Source organism: Hibiscus syriacus, unplaced genomic scaffold (genome assembly GCF_006381635.1).
Source record: "Hibiscus syriacus cultivar Baekdansim isolate YM2019G1 unplaced genomic scaffold, ASM638163v2 tig00112761_pilon, whole genome shotgun sequence".
NCBI lineage: Eukaryota > Viridiplantae > Streptophyta > Magnoliopsida > Malvales > Malvaceae > Hibiscus > Hibiscus syriacus.
Window position 1 is genome coordinate 86,036 of NW_024063398.1, and position 19,239 is coordinate 105,274.

Genomic DNA, 19,239 nt, shown 5'->3' on the forward strand with positions numbered 1-19,239 from the left:
CTAAGGATGATTTTGACTTGTCAAGGGTCTAATTAAGAAGTTAGAAGCAATAGAATTGAATTTGAAACATGTTGAAAATTTAGTGTGATTCTTGAATTACATATGGAGAATAGGGTTTTGATGTTAAAGAGGTGATTAATGAATAGAAATGAGTTTGAATATGAGTATGTAAGTTAAGAATAAGAAAGGAGATGATATATGAAGTAATTAAGCTGAAAAGAGTTGATTTTCGGGCATAAATTGGAATTCTGGGCTAGTGTGCATCGGTACACATTCACCATGTACCGATGCATCAAGGGTAAATTTCCAGAAATTGTTCAGTGCGTATCGATGCACAGGAAGTGCATCGATGCACCCCTTAAAAAGGGAATCATCGAATGTAATTAGTACATCGATGCATAAGGAGTGCATCGATGCATATGTTAAGGGATGCATCGATACACTGTAGAATGCATCGATGCACTTCAAGGGGAAATTAAAATAAACCTTTCTTTTGGTCTAAGAAATAATAGATTAGAGTATATTAATTGGATACTAATATGTATCAATGTATGATTATGTAGATATCGAATATGAACAAGTTCTGGTATGATCATCAAGTTAAGATTCGATCGAAAGAAAGGAAATCATAAAAAGGGATTGAAACTTAGTGAGGCCAAGGTGAGTGCATCTTATTTTATAGAATGATATAGAAATTGGACTTGTGATAAGTCTATTTCCGATAGTTAAAGTGCATGAAGTCTTGATTATAAGTATGTGAATGACATGAAATGTATGTATTTTAATATATAAAGTTCTAGTTGGCATGTATTCAAAATAATATATTGTATAAGCTCTGAAGAGTTCTGTAAACGTTTTGAATAAGTTATATATTATAAAAAATTTAAATTACTCACTATTTTATACAAGTAAATGTTTTGAAAAGTCAATGTGACACCTCAGACTCGGATCCGGGTCGGATATGGGTTGGGGTGTTACATGGAAAGACTTAGCCAAATCTTTCTTAGAGCAGTACAAGCATATCAATGATATGAGACCAGATCGGGTTATGCTACAAAGCCTGGAGAAAAAGCATAACGAAAGTTTCCGACAGTACACAAAGAGATGGAGGGATTTATCTGTGCAAGTTCATCCACCCTTGGATGAAAATGAAACTAGAAAGTTATTTGTACAGACCCTGAAAACACCTTACTTCGGGCACCTGGTGGCAATCACATCGGGAAGTTTCTCAGATCTGGTTATAGCTGGCAAAATGGTTGAACTTGCCACAAAACAATGAAAGATTGAGGGATGTGACTCCAGTAAAAAGCCTCCCATGAAGAACAAAGAGTGGGAGATCAACAATGTCAATACCTACAACACCAACAAAGGTGTTACGGTCTCAAGTTCAAAAACAACTGCAGCTGTACCATCTGGTACTTCTAACCAAACTCAGAGAGAACCAAGGAAAGAAAGGGAACAGTTCGATTGCATTCCCATGACGTATAAAGAGTTATATCAATAACTCTTCGACACTCATGCGGTATCACCCTACCCAATGGATCTGATAAAGCCCCCATATTAGAAATGGTTTGACTAAAACGCCCACTGTGAATATCAGGGAGGTGTGTAGGGGCATTCAATTGAAAGCTATCTCATATTCAAGAGGCTTGTACAACGAATGCGGAACAAGAACTGGATCTATTTCAACTCTGGAACACCGAACGTCGCCCAGAATCCTTTGCCTAATCATCAGGAGACAGGAATCAACCAATCACAACTGAGAATGGCAAGAGAATCAAAACTTGTGTTTCGGAAGTTAAAGCTCATTTGGCTTGGGTTTGGAGCCAAATGGTAAAGGTGGGGCTTCTTACACCCCAATCACATGCAACGAGGATTTAAGATGGTAACCATTGTTGTTACCACAATGAAGAGGGGCATAAGGTGCAAGATTACCCAGAATTCACATCATTAGTCCAACTCTTGATGGACCGGAAAAAGTTGGAATTTTACGAAGAAATTCAAGATTCTTTGGAAGTAGATGTTTGTGCCACTGGAGAATCATCAGACAAAAGATTCGGTAGGGGTAGTCATTTGATAATTACCCCTAAGAAAAATATGACAGTAACAACACCAGCCAAGGTGGTGATCACATCACCTCGGTCTTTTCAATACAAGGACAATCACAAGTGCCATGGAAGTACGAATGCCAGGTGAGTACTTCCAAAGGATGTGATAGCAAAGTGGGGTAAAGACCACTTGAGCCATTCAAAGAAGATGTGCTAGTTGTCAATGAACCTATAAAGGAGGAAGAAGCTAAAGAGTTCCTCAAGATCTTGAAGCACATCGAATGCAACATTATAGAACAGCTCCACAGCTTACCTACGCGTACTTCAATGCTAGCACTGTTTTTAAACTCGGAGGCACACCGAGAAACACTGTTGAAAGTCCTTAATCAAACGTTCATGCCACAAGACATACCACTCAGCAAGATGGATCGACTGGTGAACAATATTCAAACTGATAATCTCATCTCGTTTTCAGATGATGAGATTTCATCCGGAGGAAGAGGTCGAACAAAGGCACTGCATATCACTATGTATTGCAAGGGGCACGTTTTACCGAGTGTATTGATTGAAAACGGTTTGGCCCTAAATGTGATGCCTTTGGTGACATTGAATAGGCTGCCAATAGATACATCTCATATGAGAACATGTCAGAACGTGGTCCGAGCATTTGACGGGACCAAAAGAGAGGTAGGCGGTAAGATCGAGGTATCGTTGACCATCGGACCATCCACCTATGATATTGAGTTCCTTGTGATGGATATCATGCTGTCCTATAGCTATCTTTTGGGAAGGCCATGGATTCATCAAGCAGGTGCAGTACCTTCCGCATTGCACCAAAAAGTTAAATTTGTTATTGACGGGGCCTTAGTAATTATCAATGCTGAGGAAGATATCGTGGCAAGTGTGACCACGGAGGCCCCATACATCAAAGTAGATGAAGAAGCGGTGGAGTGCTAATTTTGCTCCTTAGAATTCGTGAATGCCACATTCGTGGGAGAAGGAAGAAGTATTCCTAAACTCCGACTCTCCCAGTGCACTAAGATGGAGATCAAGCAAACCTTGGGACGAGGCGCCAAGAACGGATGAGGGTTTGGGAAGTTGCTACAAAGAAGAATCAATCCAGTTCTTCCTGTTTTGAAGTTAGATCAGTTTGGGCTCGGTTTTCAGCTCAGTTACCATGAAAAGAAGAAGGAATTTTGGAAGAACTGATAAAGAAGACTAGCCAGGTTAACTGGAGGTGAACTTCAACGGGAACCCATGGTATTCCCGCCTCTTTACAATACATTCAAGTCGGGTGGTTATGTGTTCGAGACCACCTCATCCAATCTAGAAGCGGCTGTGGAAGATCTGAACATTAATATCGTGACCACAGAGGATGTTGACAACGAAGATAGATCCGGGTTATGCCCTCTACCACATGGGTTCGTGCCTAGCAGTTGGTAGGTGGAAGAACTACATGTGGTTTACAAGAGTCTTTCAGAGTAATATTCAAACTATCCCTATTTGCCTATACATCCATATTTGCCTATATCCGGGGAAATAGGTGATCTTTTGTAAGGATGAATAAATATTTTGTTTAAGTTCAATAAAAGATGCATTTTTCCCTTTCCATGGCAAACAAGTTTTCTTACTTCATTTATTTTTGAATTTATTGTCTATTTTTTTTCATTCTAGTACTCTATTATATTATTCTTCAAATTTAATTATTTCGTGTGGGATATTTCATCTCATGCATACATATCTTCTTTGTTCCTTCAGGACCCCAGATAACGATAATGCAGGCACTGATGATCCTGATCCGGAGGTTGATTTTGAATCGGCCATTTGTCTCGGGGAATTTAGTAAATACGACACTGAAGTGGAGTGCAACTTACCCACCGAATTGTTGAGAATGGTAGAAAGAGTAGATAAACAAATACTACCACATGAGGAGACAACCGAAGTCTTGAATATGGGTACTGAAGATGATAGAAAGAATGTTAGAATTGGCACAACTCTTTTAGCTGAAGCAAGACAAAACCTTATAGTCTTACTTCAGGAATACAGAGATGTGTTCGCCTGGTCGTATCAAGACATGTCGGGACTAGACACAGATATGGTAGTTCATAAACTACCAATTAAGCCAGAGTGCAAACCCGTGCAAAAGAAACTGAGAAGGATGTGACCTGATATGCTCCTTAAAATTAAAGAAGAAGTCAAAAAGCAATTTGATGCCGGTTTTCTTCAAGTGGTCAAGTATTCGGAGTGGGTGGCCAACATAGTTCCTTTTTCGAAGAAAGACGGGAAAGTACGCATGAGTGTCGACTACCGGGACCTTAACAAAGCAAGTCCTAAAGACAACTTTTCTCTACCACACATTGGCACGTTGGTAGACAATACAACCGGGAACGCTTTCTTTTCATTCATGGATGGATTTTTGGGATATAACCAGATCAAGATGCATCCTGAAGACATGGAGAAGACCGCGTTCATCATAATGTAGGGAACTTTCTGCTACAAGGTGATGCCCTTCGGACTGAAGAACGCTGGGGCAACATATCAGAGAGCTATAGTGACATTGTTCCACGATATGATGCACAAAGAAATTGAGGTTTATGTTGATGACATAATTGTCAAGGCAAAAACCGAGAATGAACATGTCAAGAACTTGAGAAAGCTCTTCCAGAGATTGAGAAAGTTCCAACTGAGATTGAACCCTAGCAAGTGCACTTTCGGGGTAACATCCGAAAAACTATTAGGCTTCGTGGTCAGCAGAAAAGGCATCGAGGTCGATCTCGATAAAGTTAAGGTTATTCAAAGTCTACCTCCACCACGAACACAAAAAGAGGTCAGAGGTTTTCTGGGCAGATTGAACTACATAGCACAGTTCATATCTCAGTTAACCGACAAGTGTGACCCAATCTTCCGTCTTCTCCGAAAGAACAACGCTGGAGCGTGGGATGAAAAATGTCAGATTGCATTTGAGAAAGTAAAAGAGTATTTGTCTCACTCTCCTGTCCTGATGTCCCCTATCTCGGGCAAACCTCTGTTCTTGTATCTCTCCATATTCAAGAACTCTATGGGACGTGTCCTAGATCAACATGATGAATCTGGGAAGAAGGAAAAAGTCATCTACTATTTAAGCAAGAAGTTCACCGATTACGAGGTCAAATATCCTCCTATCGAGAAGGTTTGATGTGCTTCATTCTGGGCCACAAAAAGACTCCGACAATACATGATTTACCATACTACTTGGCTGATTTCCAAGTTAGATCCCCTGAAGTACATGATGGGTGTACATGCTCTATCTGGAAGGTTAGCCCGATGGCAGATGTTCTTGTCTGAATTTGACATCGAGTACATGAGCCAAAAAGCAATCAAATGAAGTGTCATATCAGAGTTCTTGTCTAGTAGAATCGATGAGAATTACTAGCCATTGGACTTTGATTTTCCAGATGAAGACTTGATGGTTATATTCATAGAAGAAGTAAGTACTTTAATAGACAGTTCTTGGAGAATGCATTTCGATGGTGCATCAAATACATTAGGACATGGCATCGGGGCAATCCTGATCTCTCCAAAAGGGAATCACTACCCATTTACCAGCAGACTGAACTTCGATTGCACTAATAACATGGCAGAGTATGAAGCCTGTGTCTTGGGAATCCGAGCTGCACTGGGGCAAAACATAAAGACCTTGTAGATATACGAAGATTCAACATTAGTAATCTATCAGCTCCGCGGAGAATGAGAAACCAAAGATACAAAGCTGATGGAATACCGGAGACTAATACTGGATTTGCTCGAAGAATTCGATGAAGTCACATTCCACTACGTGCCTAGAGAAGAAAATCAAATGGCTGACGCATTAGCTACCTTGGCAGCCGCATTCAAGGCTAGTGGGGAGTCTGAAATGATGCCAATTAACATGCAGTCGTATGAGTACCCGACTCATTATTACCAAATTGAAGAAGTGAAAGATACTAAGCCTTGGTACTACGACATTCTGCAGTATATCAAGTATCAGAGTTATCCAGAAGAAGCCACCAAAACCGATAAGAAAACCCTTAGAAGGATGGCAGCTGGATACGTCCTTGACGGAGAGGTTTTATACAAGAAAAACCATAATCAAGTCCTGTTAAGGTGCGTCGATGCTGAAGAGGCAAAAATGATAGTGGAAGAAGTACATGATAGAGTTTGTGGAGCACATGCAAATGGACATATGATGTCAAGACAAATAATGAGATGCATATATTTTTTGTCCACACTGGAAAGTGATTGCATCAACTATGCTAGAAGATCTCATAAATGTCAGATTTACGGAGATAAAATCAATGTTCCACCTTATCCACTTCATGTAATGACATCGCCCTGGCCTTTCTCTGTGTGGGGCATGGACGTTATCGGGAAAATCCATCTGAAAGGCTTCAAATGGTCACCGTTTCATCCTTGTAGCCATCGATTACTTCATAAAATGGGTATAAGTTGCAACATATGCCAGTGTTACTCAATTCACTATTTACAAGTTTCTGAAGAAAGAAATCATATGTCGGTATGGTCTACCTGAAAGGATTATCACCGATAACGCTACAAACTTGAACAACAAAATGGTGAATGCTGCTTGTGAGCAATTCAACATAAAGCATCACAATTCTACCGCTTACAGACCAAAGATGAACGGAGCAGTAGAAACAGCAAACAAAAACATTAAGAAGATAGTGGAGAAAACGATTGAGACTTACAAAGACTGGCATGAGAAATTGCCTTTTGCTTTGTTCGCTTACCGAACCTCGGTACGAACCTCGACTGGGGTAACTCCATTTTCACTAGCTTATGGAATGGAAGCAGTGCTACCCATTGAAGTAGAGATTCCGTCACTTCGGGTCTTGACAGAAGTTGAACTGGATGATACAGAATGGATACAGTCCAGATATGATCAGCTTAATCTGATAGATGAAAAGAGTTTGAAAGCCATTCATCATGGTCAAATCTATCAGAAACGGATGATCCGAGCACATAACAAAAAGGTGTGCCCGAGAATATTTCGTGAAGGAGATCTGGTGCTAAAAAGAATTTGGCCAGTCTAGAAAGATTTTCGAGGAAAATGGACGCCAAATTGGGAAGGACCTTATGTCGTGAAAAAGACCTTTTCCGGAGGAGCCCTTTTCCAGACTGAAATGGACGGACCTGTATTGCCACATCGCTTAGGATGAAAACCCGAAAAGGCGTCCTAAGTTGAAAAAAAACAAAAACAAAAACAAAAAAAAACAAAAAACAAAAAGAGAAAAACGTTTAGGGTGAAAACCCGAAAAGGTGTCCTAAATTGAAAACAGAAAAAGAAAAATTAAAAGAGGAAAAGAAAAAAAGAAAAAAAGAAGAAAAAAGAGAAGAAAAAATAAGGTGGGTTCAACATGAAAACCCGAAAAGGGCGTCTTGCAACCAAGGATGGGTCCAAGTTGAAAACCCGAAAGGGCGATTTGGATATTGACTCAAGAAATCCAGACAGTGGAAACATCCCAGCATATAAATCTTCTACAAACTCAACAAATCGGAAAAAGGTTGCACTCTCCAGAATGTTGTCGCATTTTTCGAATATCTCTTGGCAAGGGCTGCGTTCAAGACCACCTAACGGATTTTCAGCTCAGAAGTGCCCACATTATCGAGATCTAAGACATTCATTTCATACTTCACCATGTATTCATTCTCCAAAGTGTTTGTCATGTACTATTTGTTCTTTTTCCCTTATAAATAAAGACAATATTTTTCTCTAAATCAATTCCTTTTGAGCATCTTGGATTGAATTTAAACCTAATGATTTGTTTACTTTTGCAAAAGATAATCGCATATTACTGTACAAAGATTCATTAAAAAGTACAGGTACCCGGAAGCCGATCAAGCTCATGCACATACTTGAAATGGTCTGGAAGCATTTTTCTAAATCAAGAAACAAATGGAATGTGCACATCAGATTTGAACATTTGAAGAATTCAAGATCAGGGATCAAAACTTCAAGATTCCAAAATCAAGAGTCAACAGCGACAGGCCACCTGAGATCGAGATTTCTCTCCAGAGCCCAGAAAAACATATGTTGCATATGCATTTTAGGTATACCTAAGAGCATTGCATCCATAACATCGCATATATGCACATCTTTGCAGGTTTTATCTAGAGTCAATTTCAACTTCGCAGCGAATGATATTGGACTCGAAACAACACAATTTGTTCGAGAGTAGATTTCAACTTCACGACGAATGATATCTAGCTCGAAGCCAAAATTCACAATAAAGGGGTCATCCACGGTTTCAACTTTACGGCGAAGGGAATCGTGTCCACCCGCAACATACAATACTTGGATTTCAACTTCACGGTGAAGGATATTCAAGTCAAAGCTCAACTTCATTACGAATGGGTCATCCGCGATTTCAACTCCACGACGGAGGATATCGTACCCACACATCCACGATTTCAACTCTACGATGGAGGATATCGTGCCATTCAGGGCTCAACTTTATGACGAAGGGGCTTCCCAATTTCAGAGTCAATTTCAACTTCACAGCGAAGGATATTGGACCCAAGACAACACAAGCTCAACTTCACAGCGAAGGGGCGGCTGATTGTCAACAAATAGCCTTTCAATTTTATTCAGAGTCAATTTCAACTTCACAACGAAGGATATTGAACTCAAGACAACACAAGCTCAACTTCACGATGAAGGGGCGGCTGATTGTCAACAAATAATTTCCCAATTCCAGAGCCAATTTCAACTTCACGGTGGAGGATATTGGACTCGGAACAACACAAATTACTTGGATTTCAACTTCACGACGAAGGATATCCAATTCCAGGTTGAACTTCATGACGAAGGGGCCACCCGCGGTTTCAACTTCACGACGAAGGGAATCGTGCACACAAGCAACATCTACCTCTAGATTGGATATCAATTTCACGACGAAGGATATCCAACTCAAAGAAGGAGTGTCTGTCAATAAACTTTCTAGTTTCAGAGTTAGTTTCAACTTCACAGTGAAGGATATTGGCCTCGAAACAATGCAATCAACATTGGATTTCAACTTCACAACGAAGGATATCCAATTCTAAGGCTCAACTTCACGACAAAGGGGACCTATACGTTTCTAACTTCACAAACAGATTGACCCAACTTCGCGTCAAAGGAGTCATCTGTAACATAACAACACCAAAGTCTTCAGGTCAAGTTTCATCTTCACGATGAAGTATCTTGGACCACAAGACGAGTCAGAGGTTACTTGCCAAAAGTTTTGGGTTCGGTTTCAACTTCGCGACGAAGAATACCGCGCTCAAAATTTTTCAATTCAACTAAACCTCGCAACGAGAGTCATTTCGAGCTCCAATCCAAATTGACAAACCAGTCCTAATATCGGATGTCCACTCTACGACAGAGGGCATTTCGATATGGACGAAATTCGTGTATTTTAATCTTTGCTCTATTTTCGTTACACGATAATGAGCAAAGAATAGAGCAAAGAGGGGCAGCTGAAGATAACAAATTTCGTCCAGTATATCATTTTATATAATATATATGTTTTATAATAAACTATATTATATAATATATAAAGTTTGATTATTTGGGTCTTATATTACATGAATAGGTCCAATACACGTGACCCAAATAGCCCAGTATAAAAGTGGACCAGCACCCAAATCCTACGTGACCTATTACAGACTTAGGGTTTTTAAAAACCCTAACGTCGCACGCCCTCTCTCAATCTCATCCAGCGCCGTTCGTGTAGGTTCCCACAGCCGCACGTCTCGCCCAACATCCCGATTCGTCCGGCGCAAGGAAGCAATCATCAACAACAACTGCGAATTCCGAGCAACAAAAGCAAACCAAGAACCATTAGGACTCTATTGTTAATAGGATTCTAAAAATAGTTGGTTTTCTCATTATAAATAGCATGTAATCCTCACTGTATTTCACACATTCGGATACGAAATAAAGGGCAAAAATTACAAAGCAAAACTCATAGCATTATTTTTGTTTTCGAAGGGAACTACAAGGTTAAGAATCATACCTTTTTTCGTTCTTCATTTTGCATGAGACCCGTTGTGTAGGTTTTTATTTTTTTTCTTCTTTTCCAAGCGTCGATGACCGGAGGGGAAGAACGTTCGAATCTTCTTTTTCAGATTCACACTTCCCGGAGGAGATTTTAAAAAAACCATATTGATTTTCGAAACGAGGGTACAAAGATCTTTCAAAAAAATAAAAACTTTTTCATTTTCGCCGCCGATGACGGCGACTGACACCGTTCATGGCGGCCGGTGAGGTGGCACACGGTGGCCAGATATTGGGTTCTTGAAGAACCACGGCGGCCTGTTCTTGAATCTCAAGAACAAATCAGAGAAAACAGAAAAACAGGGGGGGCTACGTGCGTGAAGAAGAGAAAATGAGAAATTAAAACAGCAAAATGGATTTTATACGCGACCTGGCCCACCAAGCACGACCCGCGTGTTTTCAAACATAAATGGGTTAATCCCAATTTTAGTCCCCTTTGTTTTATTTATTTCATTCTGCCCCCCTTGATTCGATTTTAAATCCAATTTCCTCCTAATTTGGTCACCTAACTTGTTTTTTAATTCAATTTGACCCTTATATTATTATTTTTATTATTTTATATTATTTATTTTGTTACATATACATTTTTTATATACCTATTATTAATATGTATATATATTAATTATTTTTATTTCAATATTTTTTATATACCTTGTTTAAAGTTATCATATATATATATATATTTATATAACTATTATTATTATTATTCATTTTTTACCATTAACGTACATATGTATACTTTTAACTTATATTTTACTTTTTTTTACTTTCCTATTTTCTTTATTTTCTGTAATTTTATATTTTTATTTTTTCTTTGTCTTTATTTATTTTCTATTTTTCTTTGTATTTTTCCTTATTTATTTGTATTGTTGTTTTATTTATTTATTTGTTATACTATTATTAGGTTCTTTGCTTTATTCATTTTCCTTGTTTATTTTTTACTTTTACTTCTTTTATTTTCTTAATTTTTCTCATTCTATTTATTCACGTTGTGTATGTGTTTTCTTTGTTTTATTTATGTACTTTCATTGTCTTTCTCCTCTAACATGTTTCTCGACTTTTTTTAAGGGTTCACTTTTAAAATCAATCAGTAGTAAGTTTATGATCAAATTTTACCTTTTAATTTAAAATTACAATTTTCTTAATTAAAAACAACTGGAAATTACGTAGTACCGAAAGGGCAGTTCAAGGGTGCTAACCCTTCCTTGACTGTAACCGACTCCCGAATCCAACATATCACTGGTAAGATGCAAATCAGGTAAGGAATAAAGTATCTGATTTACCTATTTGTTTTAAAATAAAAAATCGGTGGCAACTCCAATCCATTTAATCCAAGTCGAAGCCCAATTCTAGGCTCATCCGAAAGACGGTTCCGACAAGTACCATCTTCACAATCCGAACAAGGCGGAGTTGATCTCGTGGGAAGATCGATTGCGGATCGCCAAGGAAACTGTTAATGCTCTTGCTATCTCCACTCTACAGCTGTAATTCCCATCATCCACCATGACGTCAAGTCCTCCATCATATTATTGGATGACAAGTACACCGCAAAAGTCTCGGATTTCGGAGCTTCGAGCCTTGTTCCTGCTGATCAGACTCAAATAACGACTCTGGTTAAAGGAACACTAGGGTACTTGGATCTGAAATACTTCCAAACAAGCCAACTAACAGAAAAGAGTGGTGTTTACAGTTTTGGAGTGGTGCTAGTGGAACTACTAACAGGGCAGTTACCAGTATCATTTGCTGACGCCCAAAGTAACTTATCTTCCTACTACATTCTGGCAATGCGACAGAGTCGTCTCTTTCGAATTCTCGATCCTGGACTCAAAAATGAAGGGGACAAAGAAAAATTCAATGCTGTTGCGGATCTGGCAATGAGATGTCTCTGATTGAAGGGCAAAAAACGGCCTACGATGAAAGAAGTGGTGTTAGAGCTTGCAGGTCTGAGAGGGATCAACAAACATCCTTGGCATCAAGTTTACCATGAGGAGAGTCACTGCTTGCCCGATGAATAAATGGGCTCACACATCTCTGAGAATTCATCAGTAGTGAACCTTCACAGCGACATGTCAACTAGGCAATATAGCATTCACAGTTTAGGAACAAATTCAATGGATTTCCCTCGTTAATCATTCTTATATTAGAAGTTTTTAGGGAAGTATGTGTTATGCGGGTTGTATATAATATTATTTAGTATAAAATTTTGTATTTCATCTATATACATATGTAAATTTATATAGATAACATGTATGTGAATGAGGAGTAAAAAAATAAATATCGCAAGTGTTAAGTATAGTGTGCAGACATACACAAATATCGAAAGGATTAATCTCTATGAACAATCGTGGATCCGGATAATTAATATCCAACAGTAAAATAGAAACGACTTTTGTCAAGAGATCTGCTATAAGAATGATCATCGAGGGAAGTCCGTTGAAAACATCTGTGAATTCTGAATGTTACTCTCAGCTATGTGTAATTCCAATTGTTCATTGAGCAAGGAGCGAGTCTCCTCATGGATAAGTTGATCCCAAGGATGTTTGTAAATCCCTCTTGACCCTGCAAGCTCTAACACCACTTCTTTCATCGTAGGTCGTTTCTTGCCCTTCAATCGAAGACATCTCATCGCAAGATCCGCGAAAGCTTCAAGTTGTTCTTGGTTCCCTTCATTTGCGAGTCCGGGCTCGAGAATTTGGGAGAGATGATCCTGTTGCATTGCTAAAATGAAGTAAGCAGATAAGTTCCTTTGGGCTTCAGGCCTTGCAAATGAGAGCGGCAACTGTCCTGTTAGTAGTTCCACTAGCACCACTCCGAAGCTGTAAACATCGCTTTTTTCTGTCAGTCGGCTTGTTTGGAAGTATTCTGGATCCAAGTACCCGAACGTTCCTTTAACCAGAGTCTTTATTTGGTTCTGATCAGCGGGAATTAGCCTCGAAGCTCCGAAATCCGAGACTTTCGTGGTGTACTTGTCGTCCAATAATATGTTGGAGGACTTGACATCTCTGTGAATGATGGGAATTACAGCTGCAGAGTGGAGATAAGCAAGAGCATTCGCGGTTTCGGTGGCAATCCGTAACCGATCTTCCCATGTGATTGACCTCGCCTTGTTCGGATTGTGAAGATGGTAGTGGAGGCTCCCATTGGGAACATGTTCATAAACCAATAGGGGAACCTCAGTTTCCAAGCAACATCCCAGGAGCTTCACGACGTTTCGATGATTGATCTGAGAGAGAACAACGACCTCATTGATGAACTCTTTGATATGGTTCTTGTCGACCATTTTTGACTTCTTTACGGCGATCACTCTACCGTCGCATAGGATTCCTCTGTAAACTGTTCCATTGCCTCCTTGACCAATAACTCGACTCTCTGCGTAGTTGTCAGTGGCCTTAGCTAACTCTTGAGTAGTAAAAATCTTTGTGGGCTCTCCAAAACCTTCATGAGAAGCAATTTGCTGCTGCAACAATAAACCTCCATTTTGCTGGAAGAATTTTTGTTTGAGTTTGATCAACTTTCTTCTCTTTATGCAAATGTATAAAGAAGGGGCTAGGAGAAGCAAGAACAAGGGACAACCTATACCTGCGGGATAAATCAGGCCAATGCACAAATTTCTTCTTTTTCTCTTAAAAATGAATCATTGTATCAATTAGGAGGTTTACCGAGAACAAGCTGCAATGTCGGAAACTTTGAAACCTTGCAATTATAGCCACCAGGAAAATTAATGCAAGTACCTTCTCCTTCACATGGGTTATGCGGAGCCATACACTCGTTAATGTCTTCAAGAATCAATATTCAACAGTATGTGTTAGCTGATAAATAATTTACTAGATGACAGAAAAGATTAAGTCCACGAATTTAATGAGTTTTAAGCAAAGTTTTACGGACCTTGGCATCCTGAGCTGAGATAAGGGTTCCCTTCATAGCCATGTTTGCAACTGCAACGATAACTTGGACCACCATCTGGTTCATATGCAACACACTCGCTGTTCATCCCTTTGCAGGCATAAGTATCCCTAAGTTTTTCAGCTGCTTCACAAGTCTCATTGCCTATAACCCAATCAAGAACAAAGGAGGAATTCTCTATCTTCGATGAGGAACAACGATCGAGATCTGATGCCTCGAACATGTAGCTCTCTTGGTCCGCAACAAAACCGTATCCGCAATTATCATGAGGCGCGGTCCGCGTGGATATAAGTGATTCGTTATACAAATCGCTCATCATTGAATCGTTAACAAGGTTCACAACCACTATGCCAATTGCTTTAACACGCTCGAATATGGAGGTCTGACAGCAGCCACGCCCAGAGCAAGACCCGTCGGTTACACCCTCGAGGTTATCGCTGCACAGAGACAAGCAACCAGTCGTGATAGTTCCATCTCCAAAGGATAATAAACCAATGGAGTTACAGCCCGTGACGATGAACTTGTTTGCAGTGGTGTTGAAAACGAATGGTGTATCGATCAAATTGATGCCGGTTGCACTCGCAACCGCGGTTCCGTTTTGGAGGAACCCTTTGGTACGGACCACAGGGCTCCTAACACGAACCTGATTGTGTGCTACAGATATATCGGCAACCTCATGTTGGGTAGCTCCCAAGTGTAGGAATGGTTTTGGTAGACTGTAAGAAGCATTGCAGGTTATTTCGAAGCCGTGCATGAAACATCCTTCTCCGATACCGAAAGGGTAATCGATTGTGAAATTCCCACAGCTCCGTTGGCAGCTGGACATCGGGTTTACTGCCTCGGCTGCTGCCGATGATAAAATTGATGCCAAAACAACAACAGACCATGTTCCAAACCTGAGCAAAGGATGCTGAGATACAGACATTTGTTATTGATAAAGTTGGCGATCCGATCGTTATTCTGATATTGCTATGTAACGTGAGAAAGTGAAAACCGGAATTTTGTGCGTTCATTGTTTGAATTTAGTGTGTTTACACACGCCATTTCGAAGAAACTTCAACAATTTTTAAAAAAAAATTAATGTAGCTATCAGTTCATATATATATTTAATTTGACTATGATTTCTTTTAAATTAATTATGGCGTTCAACTATTACTTTTGTCAATAATCATGTTTTTTAACGAGAATAAAGATTGAATGGGTAAATTTTATGATGATGTGTGTATGAATAGAACTAAAATATTTAAGGGGTAAAATATAATTAATTTTATAAAATATGATAAAACCAAAATAAATTAAAACTAAAACATTTAAATAAGTATATGTTGAGATATATTTTCAATAACAACTAAATTACATGAATCATTAATGTACCTTGCTCTATTTCTTATTTTATTACTGAACTTTATACATTTAATTTTTTTGGTCACTCGATCTTTTCCCACTAGCGACGCTATGACGTGGAATTTTTCATTATTATATTTAAAAAACATTTTCCAAATCAGAAAAAAATTAAAACAAAAAAAAAAACCCTTTTTATTTCTTCCCCATTCTCTTATTCTCTGCTCAACTCTTCTTCTCTCCCCCTCCACCTTCCTCTACTACACCCTCTTCTTCCCTCTCTTCTCCTGAAACTCCGCCTTCCTCCACATCTTAATCCGATTAAGGGACTCAACAAATAAATGCAACGCTAAGAGTCCACAAAATAAATGCAGAGAAATGGAAAACCAAAACCACGAATCAACCCCAAGTCAGCCAAATCAACGAGTCAGTTCACCGTCTCACGAGCTGCCATCGACCTTTTCAGCTGAACAAACCCAGAAACGCAACCGCCAAGAATCACAGCAGCACAAAAGTCACGACGAGTCCTTAATCCCCAAAACGCTCGAGAAAAGCCAACCTTTCTCCACTGTCGTTTCCACTAGAAATCATTGTCGAGATCCTCTCAAATTTGCCCGTCAAATCCCTCTTCCGTTTCAGGAGCGTTTCCAAGTCCTGGAAAACTCTCATATCCGACCCTTTCTTCATCAAAAGCACCTAAAACAACGACCCAAGTTCTCTAAAAAAAAACAAGTCTTAATCAACACAGGAACCACCCAAACCCAATATAGCATCAAATCGTGCTTTCTTAACTCTATTTTCCATAACCCAATTGTCACTATCATGGAAATCGAATACCCATTGAAGAACGATTCCCGTTGTGATTGGGTTGTGGATTCATGTAATGACTTAATTTGCGTAGTTATTAGACAAGATACAATCATTTTATTAAACCTCGATTTAAGGGTTTTCAAAAGGTTGCCTGAATTAGGGTTTAAGAAAAGGAAGGGCTGCTATACCGTTTATGGGTTTGGTTTTGATGCTTCCCTGAATGGTGAAGAGGGGGAGAGAAGAAGAGTTTCAAGAAGGCGGGGTTTCAAGAGAAGACGAAGAAGAGGGTGGAGGAGAGGAAGGCGGGATTTCAGGAGAAGAGAGGGTTCTTTTTTGTTATAATTTGTTTTATGACTTGGAAAATGTTATTTAAAAATAATAATAAAAAATTTCACGTCATAACGTCGTTGGTGGGAGAAACAATTGAGTGATCAAAAACGCTAAATATATAAAATTTAGTGAAAAAATTAAATATATTTAAAGTATAATGAGTGAAATATAAAATAAAACAAAATATAGTGATGATTCGTGTAATTTACCCTTTCAATAATAACAAAATCGAGGGCAGTGTTCCACATGGGTGTATTTTATTTTATTTTTTTTGTCGTATTTTGATTTTAAGGTTATGTTTACAGCTTATTTTGATAACTAAATTTTTTTATATATACATGAACTCAAATTTAATATCTACTTAAATCATATTAAATTACTTACTACTGAAAATAATTGTATGGGTAGATGAGTGTATTTTATTAATAAGATATTAATCTTTTATTAACATAATATTCTAAGTCACCTTATATTATTTTATACTTTTAAAATATTTTTATAAGTTAAAAACTATTTAATGACATAACTTTGAATAACGATAGTAATAAAATATATTTGTAATTTTGAGGTGGAACATAATACATTTAATTGATGAAATATTATTTGTATGTCATATCATATTTTTTTCAGTTGTTGAAGTACTATATAACGTGTTAAAAGTTTTAATTTTAGGCAATACAGAAAAAAGAAACTGGAGTAATATATTGTGTGAGCGAGACTGAGAGAGAGAGAGAGAGAGAGCAGAGGTACATATTAAAAGATGTCAAATCTGGGTACAAAATATATAGATATGACTTTCTAAATAAATAGATATTTTAAAAGCCGGTGTAAATTTATTATCTATTTAAGGTTTAATTATGTTTTATGTAGTTGATTATTAAAATTTATAAAATGATCATTTAATTATAGAGTGTTGTTTTGTTTAGTACTGTGATATTTTTTTGATTAATTTGTGATAAGTATAAGGTAGCATCTATTTATAGATAACTCTTAATCATTTGACATTGAACACTTACACCCTAATATTCTTGATGCTCGAAATAGGACGAGTTTAGATCATATGAATAATTATGTGATTATTTTGTAGATTTTAATAGGTGAGGGACTCGAAAAAATAATTTTATAGAGTCAAGAGACCTATTTGTAAATTTTAATAATCGATAAACTTGATAAAATAATATATTATAATCAAAGAATCATTTGTGTACTTTACTCTAAAATTTAATGTGTGCTTATAATAATTTATTTATTTTATGATTTGAAGGAGTATATTAGATCACATGTTTTTAGTTCAATCAAATGAATTTGATTTAAATAATTATATTTCTTATGAATTCATTTAAAAAATATTCTTCTCCTGACAGTTTTGAAATTCAGTAAAATGATTATAAACATATATTAATATAAAAAACCACTTTTCCACGTTCGAGAGAAAAAAAATCTAACGAACTAACATAGAATAGTCTTCCCTTTAATTTGTTTATACCACTAATCTAAACCCTAATAAAAAACTATAAAATTATTTTGACGATGTCAATAGTTATCATTATAGGTTCTTTCAGTCCCGTTGAAAAGTGGAGATTTCGACCATGGAAAAGTCCCCTTAAAGTGGTTGACACTTGGCAGGATGAACCTAGGGATGAGCATGGGATCCATAGATGGGTTTCGATCCGACTTAATTCGATTAGGTTAGATTTTTTTAAATTCGGATTCAGGTTGGAATTTTTTAAAGTTGAAGTTTGGGTCAGGTCAGATTTGGATTTAGGGTAAAAAATATCTGACTCGAAAAAAATAATTTTATTTTATATATTTAGAAATAATTACAATAATACCCTTTATATATTATTTTTTCAATTAAATAACTATTTTTATTAAATAAAAATAATATTTTTATTATTTCGGGCCGGGTTCGAATTTTATTTCAAAAAGTTGGGTCATTTTCGGGTCGGGTGGAGGGTATATATTATGCGGGTCGGGTCGTATTTCGGGTGGATGAGTCATTGTTCTCGGATTGGGTGGACCAAAAACCCGACCTAACCCGACCTATACCCATCCCTAGATGGACCGATGGTTCTGAAAATTTAAATTTATTATATATTTTTAATTTTATATATATATATATATATATATATTAAAAAAAATATTTTTTAGAATTTTTGTTTACCCTTAAGTTTAAGTTCGTCTCTAAACATAAAATTTTACGTCCGACTCTTATAGTTGAGTTAATAAAGTAAAATTATATTAATGGCTCATGAATTGCCCGTCAAGCTCAGTTGGTAGAGCATAAGGCTTTTAATCTTGTGGTCGTGGGATCGAGTCTCATGGTGGGCAATTCATAATTCTGACTGCTGAAGGTCTTCTACGGAAGCTGCTCTCAACCTGGCGTTGGGGGCCAGCCTACTACACTACTTTCCCCTTACCCCATTACATATGGGAATAGGGTCAACTAATTTATATTAGTGACTCACTCAATCTCATATTAGTTCTCAATTTAATTGATTAATTTAATAATACAAAATATATAAAAATAAACGATTTATAATTGAAGATTCATATAGTTTGTTAATTTCTGTTAAAAGAGGTAGCCATGTGTTTTAATATTTATATAAACTTGATTATTCATGAATTTTATTTTTATTAATATAAACAATTGGTTCTTTTTCTTTAATTTGATAAGAAATAGTATACAAATACATTTTATAACATTTTTATATTTAAATTTATAATTTTTACAAA

General features: G+C 37.4%; 1 protein-coding gene and 1 pseudogene across 1 annotated transcript; one reads left to right on the plus strand and one right to left on the minus strand.

The window, feature by feature from the left end:
* LOC120183398 overlaps nt 1-12,008 on the plus strand; it is a 28,933-nt pseudogene extending 16,925 nt beyond the window's left edge.
* Nucleotides 12,009-12,519: 511 nt separating this feature from the next.
* Nucleotides 12,520-14,950, minus strand: LOC120183404 (wall-associated receptor kinase 3-like). Its single transcript, XM_039188109.1, has 3 exons — nt 14,005-14,950; nt 13,779-13,895; nt 12,520-13,698 (listed from the first exon to the last, which is right to left on the minus strand). The coding sequence occupies exons 1-3, from the start codon at nt 14,945-14,947 to the stop codon at nt 12,536-12,538; spliced, it is 2,223 nt and encodes a 740-aa protein (XP_039044040.1). The 5' UTR covers nt 14,948-14,950; the 3' UTR covers nt 12,520-12,535.
* Nucleotides 14,951-19,239: the final 4,289 nt, after the last annotated feature.